At 48.8% G+C, this 18103-nt stretch overlaps 1 protein-coding gene across 16 annotated transcripts in view; it reads left to right on the forward strand.

Annotated features, from left to right (window-relative positions):
- The first annotated feature begins 649 nt into the window (after positions 1-649).
- Positions 650-18103, forward strand: part of FANCA (FA complementation group A) — a 60269-nt gene continuing 42815 nt past the window's right edge. For all 16 annotated transcript variants that reach the window (XR_003524007.1, XR_003524008.1, XR_003524009.2 and 13 more), the window contains exons 1-11: positions 650-778; positions 1468-1577; positions 2034-2118; positions 5686-5828; positions 5941-6036; positions 7239-7312; positions 12662-12774; positions 14478-14557; positions 15115-15148; positions 15779-15845; positions 17961-18073. Coding sequence is in view for 11 of the 16 variants with exons in the window: in XM_027617098.2 (XP_027472899.1) it covers positions 700-778; positions 1468-1577; positions 2034-2118; positions 5686-5828; positions 5941-6036; positions 7239-7312; positions 12662-12774; positions 14478-14557; positions 15115-15148; positions 15779-15845; positions 17961-18073 (994 nt within the window). In the remaining 5 variants the exon portion in view is untranslated. The remainder of the gene's footprint in view (positions 779-1467; positions 1578-2033; positions 2119-5685; positions 5829-5940; positions 6037-7238; positions 7313-12661; positions 12775-14477; positions 14558-15114; positions 15149-15778; positions 15846-17960; positions 18074-18103) is intronic.

Below are 18103 nucleotides of genomic sequence, written 5' to 3' on the forward strand. Positions count from 1 at the left end.
GCGACCACTGCCATTTAAATTAAAGTCAAAGCAAACAGCTCTCAGTCGCACAGGCCTCCACGAGCTGCTGCGGAGGTCTGACGGGGCAGCCCCCACGGCGGGTCGTCTCGCCCGCCTCCCGGCCGGGCAGCAGCCCAACCGCCGACGGAGGGCAAGGCGGTCGGCGCGTTCTAGCGTCTCCCTGGTTTTGGCTTTGTCAGGCTGTTTCTTCATGACCAACTCTCGGTCCTTCTCCGCAGGAATAATGCACAGGGTTGCCACAGCCTTCTCGCACGGGACGCCGTTGTGAGTCCGCTACGCTCACCGCCAGCCCTACCCCGAGACCGCCCTTGCCCAGGTATCAGTGCCTTCTTCGCTCTTGCCACTACCAAGATGGCGCCAACACCACGCTGGCCGCGGCGCGAGGCCTCCGGCCCGAGGGGGTGTGACCGGGTAGCCGCCCGCCAGTGGGGAGGCGGCGCGGGCCGCAGCCAGTGGGGAGGCGGGGAGGCGGCGCGGGCCGCAGCCAATGGGGAGGCGGGGAGGCGGCGCGGGCCGCAGCCAGTGGGGAGGCGGGGAGGCGGCGCGGGCCGCAGCCAGTGGGGAGGCGGGGAGGCGGCGCGGGCCGCAGCCAGTGGGGAGGCGGCGCGGGCCGCAGCCAATGGGGAGGTCGCGCGGGCCGGTTGCCGGGAGCCGCAGAAGGGATGTGGCGTTCCCGCCATGTCGGAATCGCGGGCGCAGGACGCCGCCTCGGACTTGGGGCCCGGGAGCCGTAGGAGGACATGGGCCGAGCTGCTGGGTAAGAGCGCGCGGGAGCCGCGGGGGTGGGTGGTGACGGGCCCTGAGACCCCTTCCCGCCCTGGCCTCCGCCGTCCCGGTCCCCGGCCCGTCCTTGCCCCCCAAGACCTCCCGCCTGCTCCCGCCTCTCCCGAACCCCGGTCTTCGTCCCCCAGGCCGCTGGCCCCGCGGCTCTCCGGTTCCCTCGGCACGGGCGGGGCTGGCCGCCGTCCGGCCGGAAGTCCCGGGAGATGGTTGTCCGAGGCGGGGAGTTGAGGACTCACCCCGGGCGTCCGGGGCGCGGGGGCACAGCTTAGCCCCCAGCACAGAGTCGGGGAACGAGAATCTGCGCCAGCCCCGGAGCGTTGACGCGACGCCGCTCGCTGGACCAGGCTCGACCTGGGTTCCTCGGCCCCCCACGTGCCCCTTTTCTGCCCCCGCGTCCCGCGTACACTGACTCGCTGTGTCTCGGTACCCCCCGTGCGCGACGCGCCCCTTCCCCGGACACGTGGGCGAGTCCTGGTCCCTCGTTGTGTGAAAGGGCCCCAGTTGGGTGCGTCTGCTGTGCGTTTTTCTGGGACGCGTGGGGGTTTCCCGTGGAAGTGACGTGTCCGCGGGTGCGTCCGACCTGCGGGTCTGGGCTGCCCCCGAGTCGACTGACAGGGGACTTTAAGGGCTGCTGTGATTTTGTGGAACTGCTTTTTCCCCCAGCGGGAAGGGCCGAGAGGCAACGGCAGGGTCTCGGAAGGGGACACAAGCTGCAGGAATCGGCTGTGCGCCTCCTGAGACGCCACCTGAATCTGAGCGACCTTTTGCTTGAGGTAAGGAGGAATTGGTTTGGCCTTTGAAGGCAGGGTTCAGTTTGGGTGTTTTGCACCCGGCCAAGGCACAACCTCGAAGGGACACCGAAAAGGCCTCCTGAGTATCTGGTGGAAGCATCCCTTTAAATGCGGACTAGGCGAGAAAGAGATGGGGAGCATTTATCTTTTTGGAGATAAAATAAGGCCAGAGTGAATTTAGTTTTTCTCAGAAGGCTTTGGTAAGTTTCACTTTTTAAAAATGTTTACCTCAAAATATTTGAGACTAGTGCAGTAAGTGAGATACAGAGCAGGAGAGGGAGAGGCAGGCCTCCCGCCGAGCAGGGAGCCCGGTGCGGGGCTCGATCCCGGGGCCTGGGGCCAGGACCTGAGCCCACGGCAGACGCTTCACCATCTGAGCCACCCCGGCGCCCCACACAGCTTGCATTTTAACTAGAGTTCCTTGTGTTTGGTTTCTAGGTAGAAGGCTCAGCGTGTAAAACTCTGTGTCTCAATCAGTTGATGGATCCTGAGGCCTCTGCTGATCTTTCTGGTTCATTCATAGGTACGTGAGAGCTCAAGTTTCTTAACATACGCAGTTATGGGAGAGCTTTATGTAAAGTGACCTGGACCTCCTTGGGGCGTGTTGTAAGGCTGTTATTTAAGCAGCATTTGACACTCTACGTAGGACTCAGAAGCAGTAGGAGCCAAAGTGTCCCTTGGAAAAACATGGGACAGTAATGTGCACCTCGTTTATACAAGTGGCAAAAACGGGTTTTGCTAGATCCGAGAGAGCAGACAGGAAGCCAGAAGAATATTTCTGGGGTTGAGAATATCTCAGGATATTTCAATTTGAAAATAATAAGATCAGGGAATTCTGTGAGAATAACAAAAAAATCAGTTATTTTTTGGACATTCACATTTTTATTACGAAATGACTCATTTCAGAAAGATACTAGCGAAGTCATTAATTTGTTTGAAGTATCAGTTGAAATAACCATAAACCAACAGACTCACTGTGACCACTGATCACTACAGATCTTTGGTGAATCATACTGATTTTCACTGCCCTGTGTTTGAATTTCACGTCCTGGTGTCATCATTCTGGGGAACCAGGCTCAGCCACACACTTTCTTATATGGATTTGAGATCAAGGCATAAGACCTTATATAAAAAGCTCTTGACCTTGACTACAGAAATATAAATAGACCCTTAATGCATGAATTTATTAGTGGCTTTTCCTGTTGAAGATAGTTGCTATTATACTTATATATGGTATATAAAAGATATGTCATATAAAAAAATTAAAGCCTTATAAATAAAAATAGACACTTTTCTGTGTAGACCATCTGGAAACAAATGGTTAGAAACTAGCATTTTCTACCTTGCTATTGTGAATTCTTTCTTTTTTCTTTTTTCTTGTTAAGATTTTTTATTTATTTATTTGACAGAGACACAACGAGAGAGGGAACACAAGCAGGGGGAGTGGGAGAGGGAGAAGCAGGCTCCCCGCTGAGCAGGGAGCCCGATGCGGGGCTCGATCCCAGGACCCTGGGATCATGACCTGAGCCGAAGGCAGACGCTTAACGACTGCGCCACCCAGGCGCCCCTGCGTGTACTCTTTAATTCCCAGTTTCCTTCATCTGTTTCACCCATCCTCCCATACACCTTCCCTCTGGCAGCCGCCAGTTCTCTGTATCTAAGAGTCTGTTCTGTTTTTTTGTTTGTCTCTTTTTCTTTGTTTGTTTTGTTTCTTAAATTCTACAAATGAGTGAAATCCTATGGTATTTGTCTTTCTCCGACTTCACTTTTTGCATTATATTCTTGAGATCCATCCATATTGTTACAGATGGCAAGACCTCTCCCCTTTTGTAGCTTAGTGATACTCCATTGTATATACATATACCCATCTTTAGCCACTCATCTATCGATGGAGGCTTGCTTCTATACTTTGGCTGTTGTAAGTAATGCTGCCATAAACATTGGGGTGCATACATCTTTTCGAACTACTTTTTTTGTTTTCTTTGGGTAAATACCCAGTACTGGAATTACTGGATCATAAGATAATTCTCTCTTTAATTTTTTTTAATTTTATTTTTTAAAGATTTTTTTTACTTATTTACGTAATTTACGTAAATAGAGAGCGTGTGTGTGGAGGGAGGGGCAGAGGGAGAGGGAGAGAGAATCTCGAGCAGATTCCGCACTGAGCAGGGAGCCTGACTTGGGGTTTGATCTTGGAGATCATGACCCGAGCCCAAGTCCAACCAACTGAGCCACCCAGGTGTCCTTATTTTTAATTTTTGAGGACCCTCCATACTATTTTCCACGGTAGCTGCTTCAGTTTGCATTCCCACCAACAGCACACAGGGGTTCCTTTTTCTCCACATCCTCGCCAACAACTTGTTGGCATGTTTTCGGTATTAGCCATTCGGAAATGTGTGAGGTGATATTTTGTTGTGCTTTTGAATTGCGCTTCACTGATTAATGATGTTGAACATCTTTTCTTGTGTCTGTTGGCTATCTGTATGTCTTCCTAAGGAAAATGGCTATTCAGGTACTCTGTCCATTTTTTATTATTTTTTATTTATTTATTTATTTTTAAAGATTTTATTTATTTGAGAGAGAGAGAATGAGAGATAGCATGAGAGGGAAGAGGGTCAGAGGGAGAAGCAGACTCCCTGCTGAGCAGGGAGCCCGATGTGGGACTCGATCCCAGGACTCCAGGATCATGACCTGAGCCGAAGGCAGTCGCTTAACCAACTGAGCCACCCAGGCGCCCTATTTTTTATTTTTTTTAAAGATTTTATTTATTTGACAGAGACACAGCAAGAGAGGGAACACAAGCAGGGGGAGTGGGAGAGGGAGAAGCAGGCTTTCCCCTGAGGAGGGAGCCCGACACGGGGCTCGATCCCAGGACCCCGGGACCATGTCCCGAGCCTAAAGCAGACACTTAACAACTGAGCCACTGAGGCACCCCTACTCTGTCCGTTTTTTAAATGAAAATTTTTTTGGTGTTAAATTGTAAAGGTTTTTTATATATTTTGGATATTAACCCCTTATCAGATACATCATTTACAAATAGCTCCTTCCATTCAGTAAATTGTCTTTTTGTTTGGTTGAGGGTTTCCTTCACTGTGGAAAAATAATGGCTAGAAATCAACATTTTCTCTCCTACCATGAATTATTTCTTGACCTCAGTGGTTGATAATTTCTAATATTGTCATTTGGAATTTTTATTTTCTTTCACTGTGGAAAAATAATGGCTAGAAATCAACATTTTTTCTCCTACCATGAATTATTTCTTGACCCCAGTGGTTGATAATTTCTAATATTGTCATTTGGAATCTTTATAACTACTATTAATTTTAATTTACATATTGGTATGCATTTTCAGAGCCCTGGAGATAATGGGCATGTGTTACAGTTTCCTTTTCTTTAAAAAAAAAAAAAACATAGGGGCGCCTGGGTGGCTCAGTTGGTTGGGCGACTGCCTTCGGCTCAGGTCATGATCTCGGGGTCCTGGGATCGAGCCCCGCATCGGGCTCCCTGCTCGGCGGGAAGCCTGCTTTTCCCTTTCCCATTCCCCCTGCTTGTGTTCCCTCTCTTGCTGTCTTGTGTCAAATAAATATATAAAATCTTAAAAAAAACAAAAACAAAAACTAGAAAACACCCAAATATTTAAAAAAATAAAAAAAAATAAAAAAAAAAACACACACAACCCAGTTTCGGAGGTCAAATAAATTAGACAACAATTTGCTTGTAGGCATTATCTTTTTCCAGGCTGTTGAGCATTCTTACTTTATTAAATGCAGACCAGAGGCTGGATACTCAGGAGGCTGGTAGCTGCAGCTTTTTTTTTTTTAAGATTTTATTATTTATTTGTCAGAGAGGGAGAGAGCACAAGCAGAGGGAGCGGCAGGCAGAGGGAGAAGCAGGCTTCCCACTGAGCAGGGAGCCCGATGCGGGGCTCGATCCCAGGACCCTGAGATCATGACCTGAGTCGAAGGCAGACGCTTAACCGACTGAGCCACCCAGGCGCCCCTGGTAGCTGCAGCTTAAAAGGGTTTTTAAACCCCAGGTCTTCTGTTTTAGACGTTGTAGTGTGTGTCCGGCTTTTTGTGTTGTCTTTAAGGCTCTGCTTTACGGGATCAAGCCTCGAGACTGGGTGTGCCAGTGGCTGTGCTGTCCAGCCGGACAGTGGCCTCCAGCATTGTGCAGATCTGTGCGTCCAGTGGCGAGCCCTCCCCCAGGGTGCTGCTGAACGCAGAGCAAAGGGTAAGACGCAGTGCCATGAGCTAATGGTGCTTACTCGTTACTTTTAAGCTATTTGGGAGAATAGGACATTTCTTTAATATTGTTTCAGAAAAGATTTAATCTTTCTTTTCAGAAGAAAATGTCTTCCTTATTGGAGGTGGCTCAGTATTTATTAGCCCATAGTATGTTCTCTCGTTTCTCCTTTTGTCAAGAACTGTGGGAAGTACAGGTAAGTTTGACATTGCAACTCTGACTCTTGGGGTTTCTCAAGCAGCATTCTGTTGTGTGGAGACAACAGAGTCCCAGCATGTTCTTAGGGATTTCACCAAGCACCTCGTTAATCACGGGGCAGGGAGAGAACCATTCAGCAGTTGCCTCTGTGGGTGGGAAAGAGGTACCTTCAATTACCGTATTTGTCAGTATTCACCCATATTTAGTAATATTTATTAGAGTGGGCCACAGAAACATGTTCTTTGTTCTTAGGTATAATTATGAACAATTTTCCAGGGTAGTATAAGAAACTAGAAGATTATAACTTAAAAATTGTTTTTATTCTCTTGAAGCATTTTGAATTCAGTAGGTTCACAGATTTTTGAATAGTTGAAAGAACTCAAGGTAACTGGTTATTAGATTGTTATTAGTAAGAATATAGAAAAAGGAAAGAAAAAACCCAGGTGATGGTGCATTCGTGGTTTCCCCCCATTCTTTTATCCAGCATACATTACATATGTGTCTCTAGATGTGTCAGCATTTGATGGGTGCTCACAGCTATATAGCTGGAGGGAGGGGCAGCCAAATGCCTGTGAGTTGTAATGACATAGGTGTCCACAGGTGTGCAGGGGAGAGTGGAGAGTGGACAGCTGCGTGACTGGTGGCTGGGAAAGGCTCTGAGAGCTGGCAGCTGCGTGGAGTGTGGAGGAGGAGTGCCATTTTGTCGAGTGATGGAGGGCAGGACAAAGTAGGCCGTGGGACACAGGAGACATGAGCAGGATGTCCTGGGGGCAGGGGGAAGGGTATCTGCTGCAGAAGGGGGTACCTCGCTGGGATAGGAGACAGAAACTGGGTTACACCTGTCCTGTGCTGCATCCAAGAGTCTCACGTTTGTTGTGAAAGCTGTGAAGAGCCAGTAAAGGGTCCAAAGAAGAGAAGAGATGGACATGTCCAGTCCCTATTTTGGAATCTCGTATTGGCCACAGTGGAGAAAGTCCTAGAAGCAGGTTACACTAGAGGCTGGACAGGGTACTGGGGGACGAGGAGATGAAGGCTGGTGATGGTGAGTGTCTGAAGCCAAAGGGACCAAGGCTGTGTTGGAAGCTGTGCCTGTTACTGCATTTCAACTGTCAGTAGAGTCCAGTAGCTCAGTGTATAGGCTCTGCATTTGGTAGGAAAAATAGGTGCACGGAGGACTCATAGCACTCTTATTTTCTTCAGAATTCTTTGTTGCTTGAAGCTGTGTGGCGTCTTCACGTACAAAACATTGTGAGCCTGCAGGAGCTGTTGGAAAGGTACCAGTGATAACTCAACATTATCTTAGCATTACAAGGTTTATGTTTTGTAATCTAGCCTTTATGACTGACATATATATCAAAGCCAAAATCAATGAGAGAAACTCTTACTTCATTATTTAAAGAGAACATATGTTATAATCAAAGTCTTTGTCTTGCACAAAATTGGTAATGTTTTCTTTGTATAAGATACATCATGGGAGGGGCGCCCGGGTGGCTCAGTCGGGGAAGCGTCTGCCTTCAGCTCAGGTCATGATCTCGGGGTCCTGGGATCGAGCCCTGCATCGGGCTCCCTGCTCGGCGGGGAGTCTGCTTCTCCCCCTGCTTGTGCTCTCTCTCTCTGTCAAATAAATAAACAAAATCTTAAAAAAAAAAAAAAAAGATATATCATGGGATAAATTTTTTTTTTTTAAGATTTTAAGTAATGTCTCTACCCAGCTCGGGACTTAAACTCACAACCCTGAGATCAAGAGTCACACACTCTACTACCTAAGCCAGCCAGGTTCTCTTGTAATAAAATATTTTAAAAAATTTGGTGCCTGGGTGGCTCAGTCAGTTGAGTGCCTGACTTCGGCTCAGGTCATGATCTCAGGGTCCTGGGATCGAGCCCCGTACAGGCTCCGTGCTCGGCGGGGAGTCTGCTTCTCCCTCTCCTGCTCCCCCTGCTTGTGCTCTCTTTCTCTCTCAGATAAATACAATCTTTTTTTTTTTTTTAAGATTTTATTTATTTATTTGGGCGCCTGGGTGGCTCAGTTGGTTGAGCGACTGCCTTCGGCTCAGGTCATGATCCCGGAGTCCCAGGATCGAGTCCCGCATCGGGCTCCCTGCTCAACGGGGAGTCTGCTTCTCCCTCTGACCCTCCCCCCTCTCATGTGCTCTCTCTCTCTCGTTCTTTCTCTCAAATAAATAAATAAAATCTTAAAAAAAAAAAAAAGAAAACCTTTAAAAAAAAAAAAGATTTTATTTATTTATTTGACAGAGACACAGAGAGAGAACACAAGCAGGGGCAGCAGCAGAGGGTGGGGAAGAAGCAGGCGTCCTGCTGAGCAGGGAGCCCGATGCGGGGCTCGATCCCAGGACTCCGGGATCATGACCTGAGCTGAAGGCAGATGCTTAACAACTGAGCCACCCAGACGCCCCTCAAATAAATAAAAAAAATTTTTTTTTTAAAAGGGGGTGCCTGCCTGGCTCAGTTGGAAGAGCATGAGACTCTTGATTTCAGGATTGTGAGTTCAAGCCCCATGTTGGGTGTAGAGATTACTTAAATAAGTAAAACAAAAATAAACTTATCTAGAAAAAAATTTTTTTTTAAGATTTTATTTATTTGACAGAGAGAGAGACAGCGAGAGAGGGAACACAAGCAGGGGGAGTGGGAGAGGGAGAAGCAGGCTTCCCGCCGAGCAGGGAGCCCGATGCGGGGCTTGATCCCAGGACCCTGGGATCATGACCTGAGCCGAAGGCAGATGCTTAACAACTGAGCCACCCAGGCGCCCCTAGAAAAAAAAATTTTTTTTAAGATTTTATTTGTTTGAGAGAGAGAGCATGAGTTGGGTGGAGGGGAGAGGCAGAGGGAGAGGGAGAAGCAGGGTCCCAGCTGAGTGGAGGAGCCTGACACAGCGCTCAATGGTCCTGGGATCATGACCTGAAAGCAGATGCTTAACTGACCTACCCAAGTGCCCCATAGAAAATTTTTTTAAAAATTTATTTATTTATTTATTTATTTTTTAAAGATTTTATTTATTTATTCATGAGAGACAGAGAGAGAGAGAGAGAGAGAGAGAGAGAGAGAGAGGCAGAGGGAAAAGCAGGCCTCCCGCGGAGCAGGGAGCCCGATGTGGGACTCAATCCCAGGACCTGGAATCATGACCTGAGCCGAAGGCAGATGCTTAACCATCTGAGCCACCCAGGCGCCCCTATTTATTTCTTTTTTTAAAGATTTTATTTATTTATTTGAGAGAGAGAGAATGAGAGATAGAGAGCACGAGAGGGAAGATGGTCAGAGGGAGAAGCAGACTCCCTGCCGAGCAGGGAGCCCGATGCGGGACTCGATCCCGGGACTCCAGGATCATGACCTGAGCCGAAGGCAGTCGCTTAACCAACTGAGCCACCCAGGCGCCCCTTTTTAAAAATTTAAAAAGAGACATTCAGGCAAATATGGTTGATGGAATGTGTGTACCTACTTTTATTTCCTCCTGAAACCCCACCAAGAGTAAGGAAAGTGACTTTATATAAAGATAACCCCCTCAAGAGGGCAAGTGTAGGAGGAGATAGGAGAAGCAAAGGTTTGGAAGCAGAAGGCAGATAGACCTGTGGTAAATGACTTAGGAGATAGACTTGCCCTAAGCCAGCAGTGTGGCTGCTCACTCTGTTCCTAAAAGACCACAGGATGGGAGTGCCGAGCACCTCTAATGGAAGGTGAAGGAGAGGGACTCAGTACGTCCGAAAGCACACAGAAGAGGCGTTTGGAGCTTCTGCCTGCCGTGCTCTCGGCAGCCAGGCATTGCTCCTTCCCCAGCCATACAGAAAGCCGGGATTGGTATATTTGTCATCTGGTCAGGAACAACTGAGTGTCTAGTTTGGGGAGCCCTGAAGCACAGTTGAAAAGGCTGTGTTGAAACCAGTGGCGTTGTGAGGTGTTGGTCACCTCTGGATTTGAAAAATTGGATCTTCACCTTATAGCAAAACAAGTGTAGGTGAATCAAAGGGGGAATAAATGAAATTATGAAAGTACTAGAAGAAATCATGGAAGATGTTTTTGTAATCTTGGAGAGGGAAAGGCCTAACTATGATAAAAGACCTAGCACTTAGAGAAGACTGACAAATCTAACTAAGAAAAACATATTTCCTGACCTATGCACTCACTAGGCATAGGGGGGTTAAAAAAAGGCATCCAGATTGGAATGAAAAAGTAAAACTATTTGCAGAGGACATCATCTTGCATATTGAATACCCTAAGGAACCCACACTGAAAGATATTAGAGCTAATTAGCAAGTTGAGCAAGTTTCCAGAAACAACTGCAATATGCAAAAGTCAGTTGTGTTTTTATACAATAACAACAATCTGAAAAGGAAGTTAAAATTTCATTTGGGCCACTTGGCTGGCTCAGTCCAAAGAGCCTGTGACTATTTATTTATTTATTTATTTATTTTTAAAGATTTTATTTATTTGACAGAGAACAAGTAGGCAGAGAGGCAGGCAGAGGGAGATGGAGAAGCAGGCTCCCCACTGAGCAGGGAGCCCGATGCGGGACTCGATCCCAGGACCCTGGGATCATGACCTGAGCTGAAGGCAGCCGCTTAACCGGCTGAGCCACCCAGGCGCCCTGAGCCTGTGACTCTTGATCTCGGGGTCATGAGTTTGAGCCCCAAGTTGGGTATAGAGATTATTTACATAAAACTTAAAAAAAAAAAAGAATTTCATTTAAAAGAACATTGAAAATAATAAATTAGGAATAAAATAAAAGAAGTGCAAGACTTGTACACCAGAAACTATAAAACATAACTAAGAGAAATTAAGACCTAAAGAAATAGACATTCCATGTTCATGGATTGGAACACTTAATATTGTTAGGATAACAGTATCCCCCCCAAACTGATTTATGCATGCAGTATAATCTCCATCAAAATCTAACTCGAGTTTTTTATATACATTGACAAGCTGATTCTGATACTGAAGCGGAGATGCAAGGGACCCTGAATAGCCAAAAATTCTTCAGAGGGAACGACATTGGGGGATTCACAGGTCCTGTTTTCCGAACTTATTACAGAGCTGGACTGTGGTGCTGGCCTAAGGGTAGACCTAGAGCAGTGGAATAGCATTTCCAGTCCAGATATAAACCCTGAATATTTTTTTAAAGATTTACTTATTTATTTTAAAGAGCGAGAGCATGAGCAGGAGGGGTAGAGGGAGATAGAGAGTCCCGAGCAGACTCCACACTGAGTGCAGAGCTCGATGCAGGGCTCGATCTCACAACCCTGAGCCAAAACCAAGAGTCAGATGCTCAACCCACTGAGCCACTCAGGCGCCCCTGTCAATTGATTTTTGACAAGGGTGCCAAGACCATTGAATGGAGGGGAAAATGGTCCATTCAATAAATGGTATTGGGACAACTGGACATGTACATGCAAAGAATGAGGTTGGACCCCTGCTTCATACCACACATAGCAACTAAGTGATAGTGCATCTAAGATATCAGTGTAAGAGCTAAAGCCATAAAACCTCTAGAAAACCCAGGGTTATGTCTGCATGAGCTTGGATTAGGCAATTGTTTTCTGGACAAGATGCCTAAAACTCATGCAACAGAAGAAAATGTAGAAGGAAAATTATGCTTCATCAAGTTTTAAAACGTGTGTGTGTGTCAACACTGTTAAGATCATGAAAAGACCATGCGCAGAATGGGAGACATTAATTGCAAATCGTGTATCTGATAATCTAGTATCTAGAATAAAGAACTCTTGTACCTCAACAATAAAAAGGCAAATAATTCAATTAAAAATGGACCAAGGATTTCAATAGACATTTGTCCAAAGAGGATACACATGAGGCCAAGCACAGGAAAAGGTCCCAGGTGTCGTTAGTCCCCAGAACAGTGCAAGTCGCCAGGTGAGGTCCCTTGCTTCTCCTTCCAGCTCCAGGCTCCCCAGGTTGTTTTGCATGGCTGATGCCCTTGATGACAAGTCTCTTGCTTCAGGCTGCTACTGCTTTATTTGTTTCTGAATATTTTACCTTTTTTTTTTTTAAAGATTTTATTTATTAGAGAGAGCACATGACGGGGGGAGGGTCAGAGGGAGAAGCAGACTCCCCACTGAGCACGGAGCCTGATGTGGGCCTCGATCCCAGGACTCTAGGATCACGATCTGAGCCGAAGGCAGTCACTCAACCGACTGAGCCACCCAGGCGGCCCTGATTATTTTACTCTTACTGAACTTTCTTTTTTCCCCCGAGTAGTAGTAAGCTATCCCAGATACATTTTTTGAAAATGATTGCTTTTTTTTTTTTTTTTTAAGATTTTGTTTATTTATTTGACAGAGAGAGACACAGCAAGAGAGGGAACACAAGCAGGGGGAGGGGGAGAGGGAGAAGCAGGCCCAGGACCCTGGGATCATGACCTGAGCTGAAGGGAGAGGCTCAACGATTGAGCCACCCAGGCGTCCCATGAAAATGATTATTTTTAATGTCAGTAGCAGCCAGCTCTTCTGAGTCAGCAGGCCCTGTCGTGACTTCTGGGGACAGCTCAGGTGGCTCCCAGCTGGTTCTCAGGCTTCCTAGTGAAGTGCATGTGGAAGAAAAGGGCCTGATAGATATGGGACGATGGTGAGCCCAGGGTGAGCTGTGTGCTTTGTCCCTAGTCATGCTGACACGCGGGCCACGGTTGCGTGGCTCTTCAGGGACCTGTGCCTTCTTTGTGAGCAGATGGAAGTGTCCACTCAGCACACTGACATCGCCAGGGCTATGCTTTCTGGTAAGTTCACAACAGGGGCAGGTTCATGGGCAACGTTTAGGTCCGTGGGAATGCTGCGAAAGTCTGTGGGAACAGGACAGCCCCACACCCCTAGCATGGGAATTTGGAATGGAACCATCTCCACCTGGACCTGCAGTGTGAGCCTGCTTACCCTTGAATGGTGTGCAAGCTTTGATAAAGTCAGTCTGTTGACCCATTGTGTTTGGGGGCCTATAGCTGGAGTGTTTAAAATACGCCGGTTATGACCTGCTGAATTAGGAGGCACACGCCACCCACATGGGGTTGGCAGGTAGCTTCCTCAGCATCCGAGCTCCCGCTTTGGGGAAGTGAAAGCCATGTTGATTGGAGGTGCAGCTTCAGGGCATTCACAGGAAGAAGTCAAGTCACAGGAATGTGTTAACTTTCAGATCCCAGAAGAGGAGGGGTGAAGTGAGCCAGGGAAGCTCACAGCGAGGGGGAGACAGAGAGCAGGCACCTGTTACTTGTAAGGTGGGTGGGCCTGAGGTCACTAACTTTTTGTGGGTTCAGTTCTTTTTTTTTTTTTAAAGATTTTATTTATTTGAGAGAGATAGAATGAGAGAGAGCACAAGAGGGAAGAGGGTCAGAGGGAGAAGCACACTCCCCGCCGAGCAGGGAGCCTGATGTGGGGCTCGATCCCGGGACTCCAGGATCATGACCTGAGCTGAAGGCAGTCGCTTAACCAACTGAGCCACCCAGGCGCCCTGTGGGTTCAGTTCTAAGTGGTTATTTTAAAAGGTACCCAGGAAAAGCAAAGTAGGAACTCTGGCAAGCATGCTCAGCTCCCGGTCTGATGTTTACATCAGACTCGGGGTGAGCGCAGGCATGCTGTGCTGGCCTGGGCAGCAGCTCAGCGTGGCTGTCCTCTTATCACACTTGTTTCTCTGGGCGCCTTTCCCTTAGAGTGGTCCCTGTCCCTGGCTCGTCTCTGAGCCAGCAGATCCTGGCCGTTGCCAGTAATGTCTGAAGAATGAAATCTACAAATAAAAAATTAGATGAGAAGTGGAATGTTCCATACAGGTAGCATATGAAATTTTTTACATTGCAAAAGATGTGTTCCTTTTTCCTAAAACTTTCTTGGTGATGGATGTGAGATCCTTATGAATTCCTGAGTCTAGAGTCAAGAGAGTTTTAAGTTTAAATTGAACATGAGACAGAAAATCTTCTAATCTTTTCAGGAGATAGGAGTCTATTTCCTGACTTGTTCCCTAGAATGTAATGTTTCCGGGTCCTTTTAGAACAGTCCTTACATTATTCGTTTAGGAGATTGGCTGGAGAGACAATCCACGTGAAAACCTTAGATGATAGTTTTTTTTTTTTTTTTTTAAGTGATCTTTACATCCAGCGTGGGGCTCAGATGTAACAACCCTGAGATCAAGAGTCACACGCTTCACCGACTGAGGCGGCAGGGGCCCCAGATACTACTTTGTTTTAAGAAAAAAATCCTTCCCATAAACTCGACTGATTATGAGTATTTCCCTTTCAAATAGAATGGCAGGAAGCGAAGTCCGGTTCAGGAAGGGTTTGGTCGGCGGGGCCTGTGAAGCCTTGTGTGTGGGGTATGGAGCTGGGCGAACTGACGTGGGTCCTCACCTTCCCAGGTGCTGGGAGGCAGGGCCCCTGCATGATCCACATCTGTTTGGAGACCACAGTGCATGTAAATACTTGGGTTTTGTGGTTTTCAGATTTTGTGCAGTTGTTTGTTTTGAGAGGATTTCAGAAAAACTCGGGTCTGAGAAGTGTGGAGCCTGCACAGATGGCCCAGGTAAGATCAGATGGAGAGTCTGGGACCGGCCCGTGTGACCAAGTTGGAAGCTCTTGGACCGGTGACCCCACATCCGTCTATTTATTTAAGGGGGGGACACAAGCAGGGGGAGTGGGAGAGGGAGAAGCAGATTTCCCGCGGAGCAGGGAGCCCAATGTGGGGCTCGATCCCAGGACCCTGGGACCATGATCTGAGCCAAAGGCAGACGCTTAACGACTGAGCCACCCGGGCGCCCCTGGTTTCCAGAGTTCTTGAGGGTGAAAGCCTTCACCATGGCCCAGAATCGGAGAGCTGTTTACCTGCAGAACTCCTCTGCACCGACCCCGTGAGCCGTGGGGCCGTGGGTGGCCAGCAGGAGGCAGCCGGGGCCCTGGGCCACACTGAGAGAGGTCCTGGGGATCCTGGCGGACCCTGGCAGAAAGTCTTCCTTTTCACTCTGTTGAGTCTCCCCAGTGTCGGGGTGTTGTGTGGAGGCGCTGTCTCATTTCCCCGTAGGGTGACCGCTAGTGTTCAGTGCACAGAAGTGAGTAACCGTGCCCCGTGTTCTGCTTTGACAGCTCGCCATGGACGTGCTTCAGAGGATGCTGATGTGTGAGTCGTCTGCTCCAAACCCCAGACTGCAACAGCTAGTTTGCTTATCAGGGACTCTCAAGGTTTCCTGCCTTTCCTCTTCACGTATTCGCCAGAACTTACCCTCTGCTGTTTCTCCTGGCTTTCAGTTCTTGGTGGCTTTGCGTTTACTGTCCAGAGCTGTAATTAGGGAAGCATTTTACTGCCTCCGAGTTTTGATTGATTTAAAAGGCTTAGGTCTTTGGTACCGTTGGGATGCTTGGAGGACTTGTACCCTTGGGGGGCATAGGAGGCTGATGAGGTCTGTTACTTGGAAATTGGGGAGCTTTCCTTTCCCAAAGACTCATTACCTGGTTTGTCCAGTGATAGCTGGTCAGGGATCTTTTTTTTTTTTTTTTTTAAAGATTTTACTTATTTGACACAGAGAGACAGCTAGAGAGGAAACTCAAGCAGGGGGAGCGGGAGAGGGAGAAGCAGGCTCCCCGCCGAGCAAGGAACCCGACGCGGGGCTCGATCCCAGGACCGTGGGATCATGACCCGAGCCAAAGGCAGACGCTTAACGACTGAGCCACCCAGGTGCCCCTGGGGATCATTTTTGATGGATTGTGAGGCTGAGCTAATGTGTTTTCTGTTCCCACTATCTGTTGTCAGTCACTCTTGAGGCTTTGGCCACCGAGCTGCAGGACGAATCCCCAGCGTACAGGGCAGTGAAGAGCTGGTACGTCCTAGGGGCAGGCCTGCTGGGCATGCTTAGGGGGTGGTGCCTACTATCTCGAAGGTCCTAGGTGAAGTATCAGCAGCTGCGTCCTGCAGATGCTTTCTGCCACTGGGACAGTATCCTTGAGGACACCTGCTGGAGAGCCCTAGGAGCCCTCTGGTCCACTGCTCCTTCTGTAGATGAAGCAGGAGGCTGACCGGCCCTCTACTGCATGAATCCTCTGTCACCTGGGTGTCTGCACTCGTGTGAGCCCAAATTCCCACCCAGGGCACCCCTGGAGTGACCTTCTCATGGGCTGGGCTGTCCCCCCGTGCCTGCACTGCATGCCCTCTCTTCCCCCTGAGCTTTCTCTCTGCTCGCCAAGGCTGGCTCTCACATTCACCTGTGCTTACGATTTTGCCACATTAGCTTTCTCTCTGCATGGCTCTGTGGAGGTACATGCTAGAATTGGTTGTTGGGGGGATCAGATTTGCTTCAGAGTAATGTGGGTGAGGCTGACCTGGAAGCTGGTTCTTTTCTGGGAATCCAGGAGAGTTTTCCAGCATTCCCAGGCCTTGCACATCCCTCCGATCTCTCATTGTTTTGCCCCCGATTGCCTGTATTCCAGTTTCTTTAGCAATCCTCACACATGCCATATAATTCAATACTTCACTTAAACTGTTTATACAGCATTGCTCTGTTTTCTAGATTTTATGCATTTTTATAACACGCCTGATTGGTTTACTCGAACTGATGTCCTGAGAGTCAGAGAATGACTGTAGATGTATTTGTTTCTTTTTAAATTTCCTTTTATTTTTTTAAAGATCGATCTACTTGAGAGAGAGGGAGCCGGGGGGGAGAGGGGCACAGGGAGAGGGATAGAGTCCCAAGCAGACTCCCCACTGAGTGCAGAGCTCGACTCGGGGCTCATTCTCATGACCCTGAGATCATGACCTGAGCTGAAACCAAGAGTCGGACACCTAACTGACTGAGCCACCCAGGTGCCCCTCTTTTTAAGTTTCTTAATTTGTTACCAGTATTTGCAATAAAACCAGACACTGCCCCCACCCCACCCTGGTCTGGATGGCCAGCCTTCCTGGCACATGGGGTTTGCATCCCGGGTCTGTCCCCCAGGAAGGCTAGTAGCGCCCACGGCCACCCTTCCTGCCCGGTGTCTCCTCATGGCGTGTGTGACGGGGGCTCTTCTCTCTGAGGAATTGGGTAGAGCTTCAGTGACTCTGACCCTGGTGCACGAAGTGCCTCCAGGGCCCCGCTGTTAGGCAGCCCTGACACCCTTCATCCCTCCTGCCCCATCAGTGACATCCTGCCCACTGTCCTTGGTCCCTGTCCTGGCATGGGATGTCCTTGGTTTCAGGAACCGTTGCTGCATCTGAGTGCCTGTGCATGCCAGGTGCTTTGGGCCAGCCTTGCTATTGCCCTGCTGCTCCTGATCCCCATTTCACAGATGGGCAGACTGAGGCTTTGTGAGGTTTGCATGTTGCTGTAGACTGACCCAGCCTTCCCTTTCCGCTTCCCTACTCCGTGGGCAGCTCCTTTCTTATGCGACTTGCCCTTCTTTGAACTTCTCCCTCCCTCCCTCCCCTCTCTCTCCTCTCTCCCCTCCCTCCCTTCTCTCCCTCCCTCCCTCATTCTCCCTCTCCTTCCTTCCTTCCTTCCTTCCTTCCTTCCTTCCTTCCTTCCTTCTTCCTTCCTTCCTTCCTTCTTCCTTCCTTCCTTCCTTCCTTCTTCCTTCCTTCCTTCCTTCCTACCTACCTACCTACCTACCTACCTACCTACCTACCTACCGAGAAAGAGAGAGCTCAAGCTGGGAGGAGAGGGAGAAGCAGGCTCCCTCTGGGTGGGACTCGATCCCAGGACCTGAGATCAGGACCCGAGCTGACGGCAGATGCTTCACCACTGGGGCCACCCAGCGCCACTGGACTTTTCAAGTCTGTGGCACAGTGGCGTGGCTGAGTGGGTGCTTCAGGGTTATGGGAAGGGCCAGCCAGTGCGCTTCATGAACTTGGGGGCCTTGGGGCCATGCAACCTTGCTGGGCAGTAGCCTTTGATGAGCTGTTGGTGATGTACATGCGATGCTGTCAGCGCTGCTGGACCTCTTGATGCTGTGTTTTGCAGGTTTGGCGTGTTCTGTGGACACACGTATGGCGCAGCAGTTTCAACAGATGCGCCAAAGAGATTTTTCAGTCATACTCTGACTCAGGTGCTAACTCACAAGCCTGTGCTGAGAGGTGGGTTCCAGGACCTGGCTTGTTTGCCTT

This window comes from Zalophus californianus, chromosome 17 (assembly GCF_009762305.2).
Source record: "Zalophus californianus isolate mZalCal1 chromosome 17, mZalCal1.pri.v2, whole genome shotgun sequence".
NCBI lineage: Eukaryota > Metazoa > Chordata > Mammalia > Carnivora > Otariidae > Zalophus > Zalophus californianus.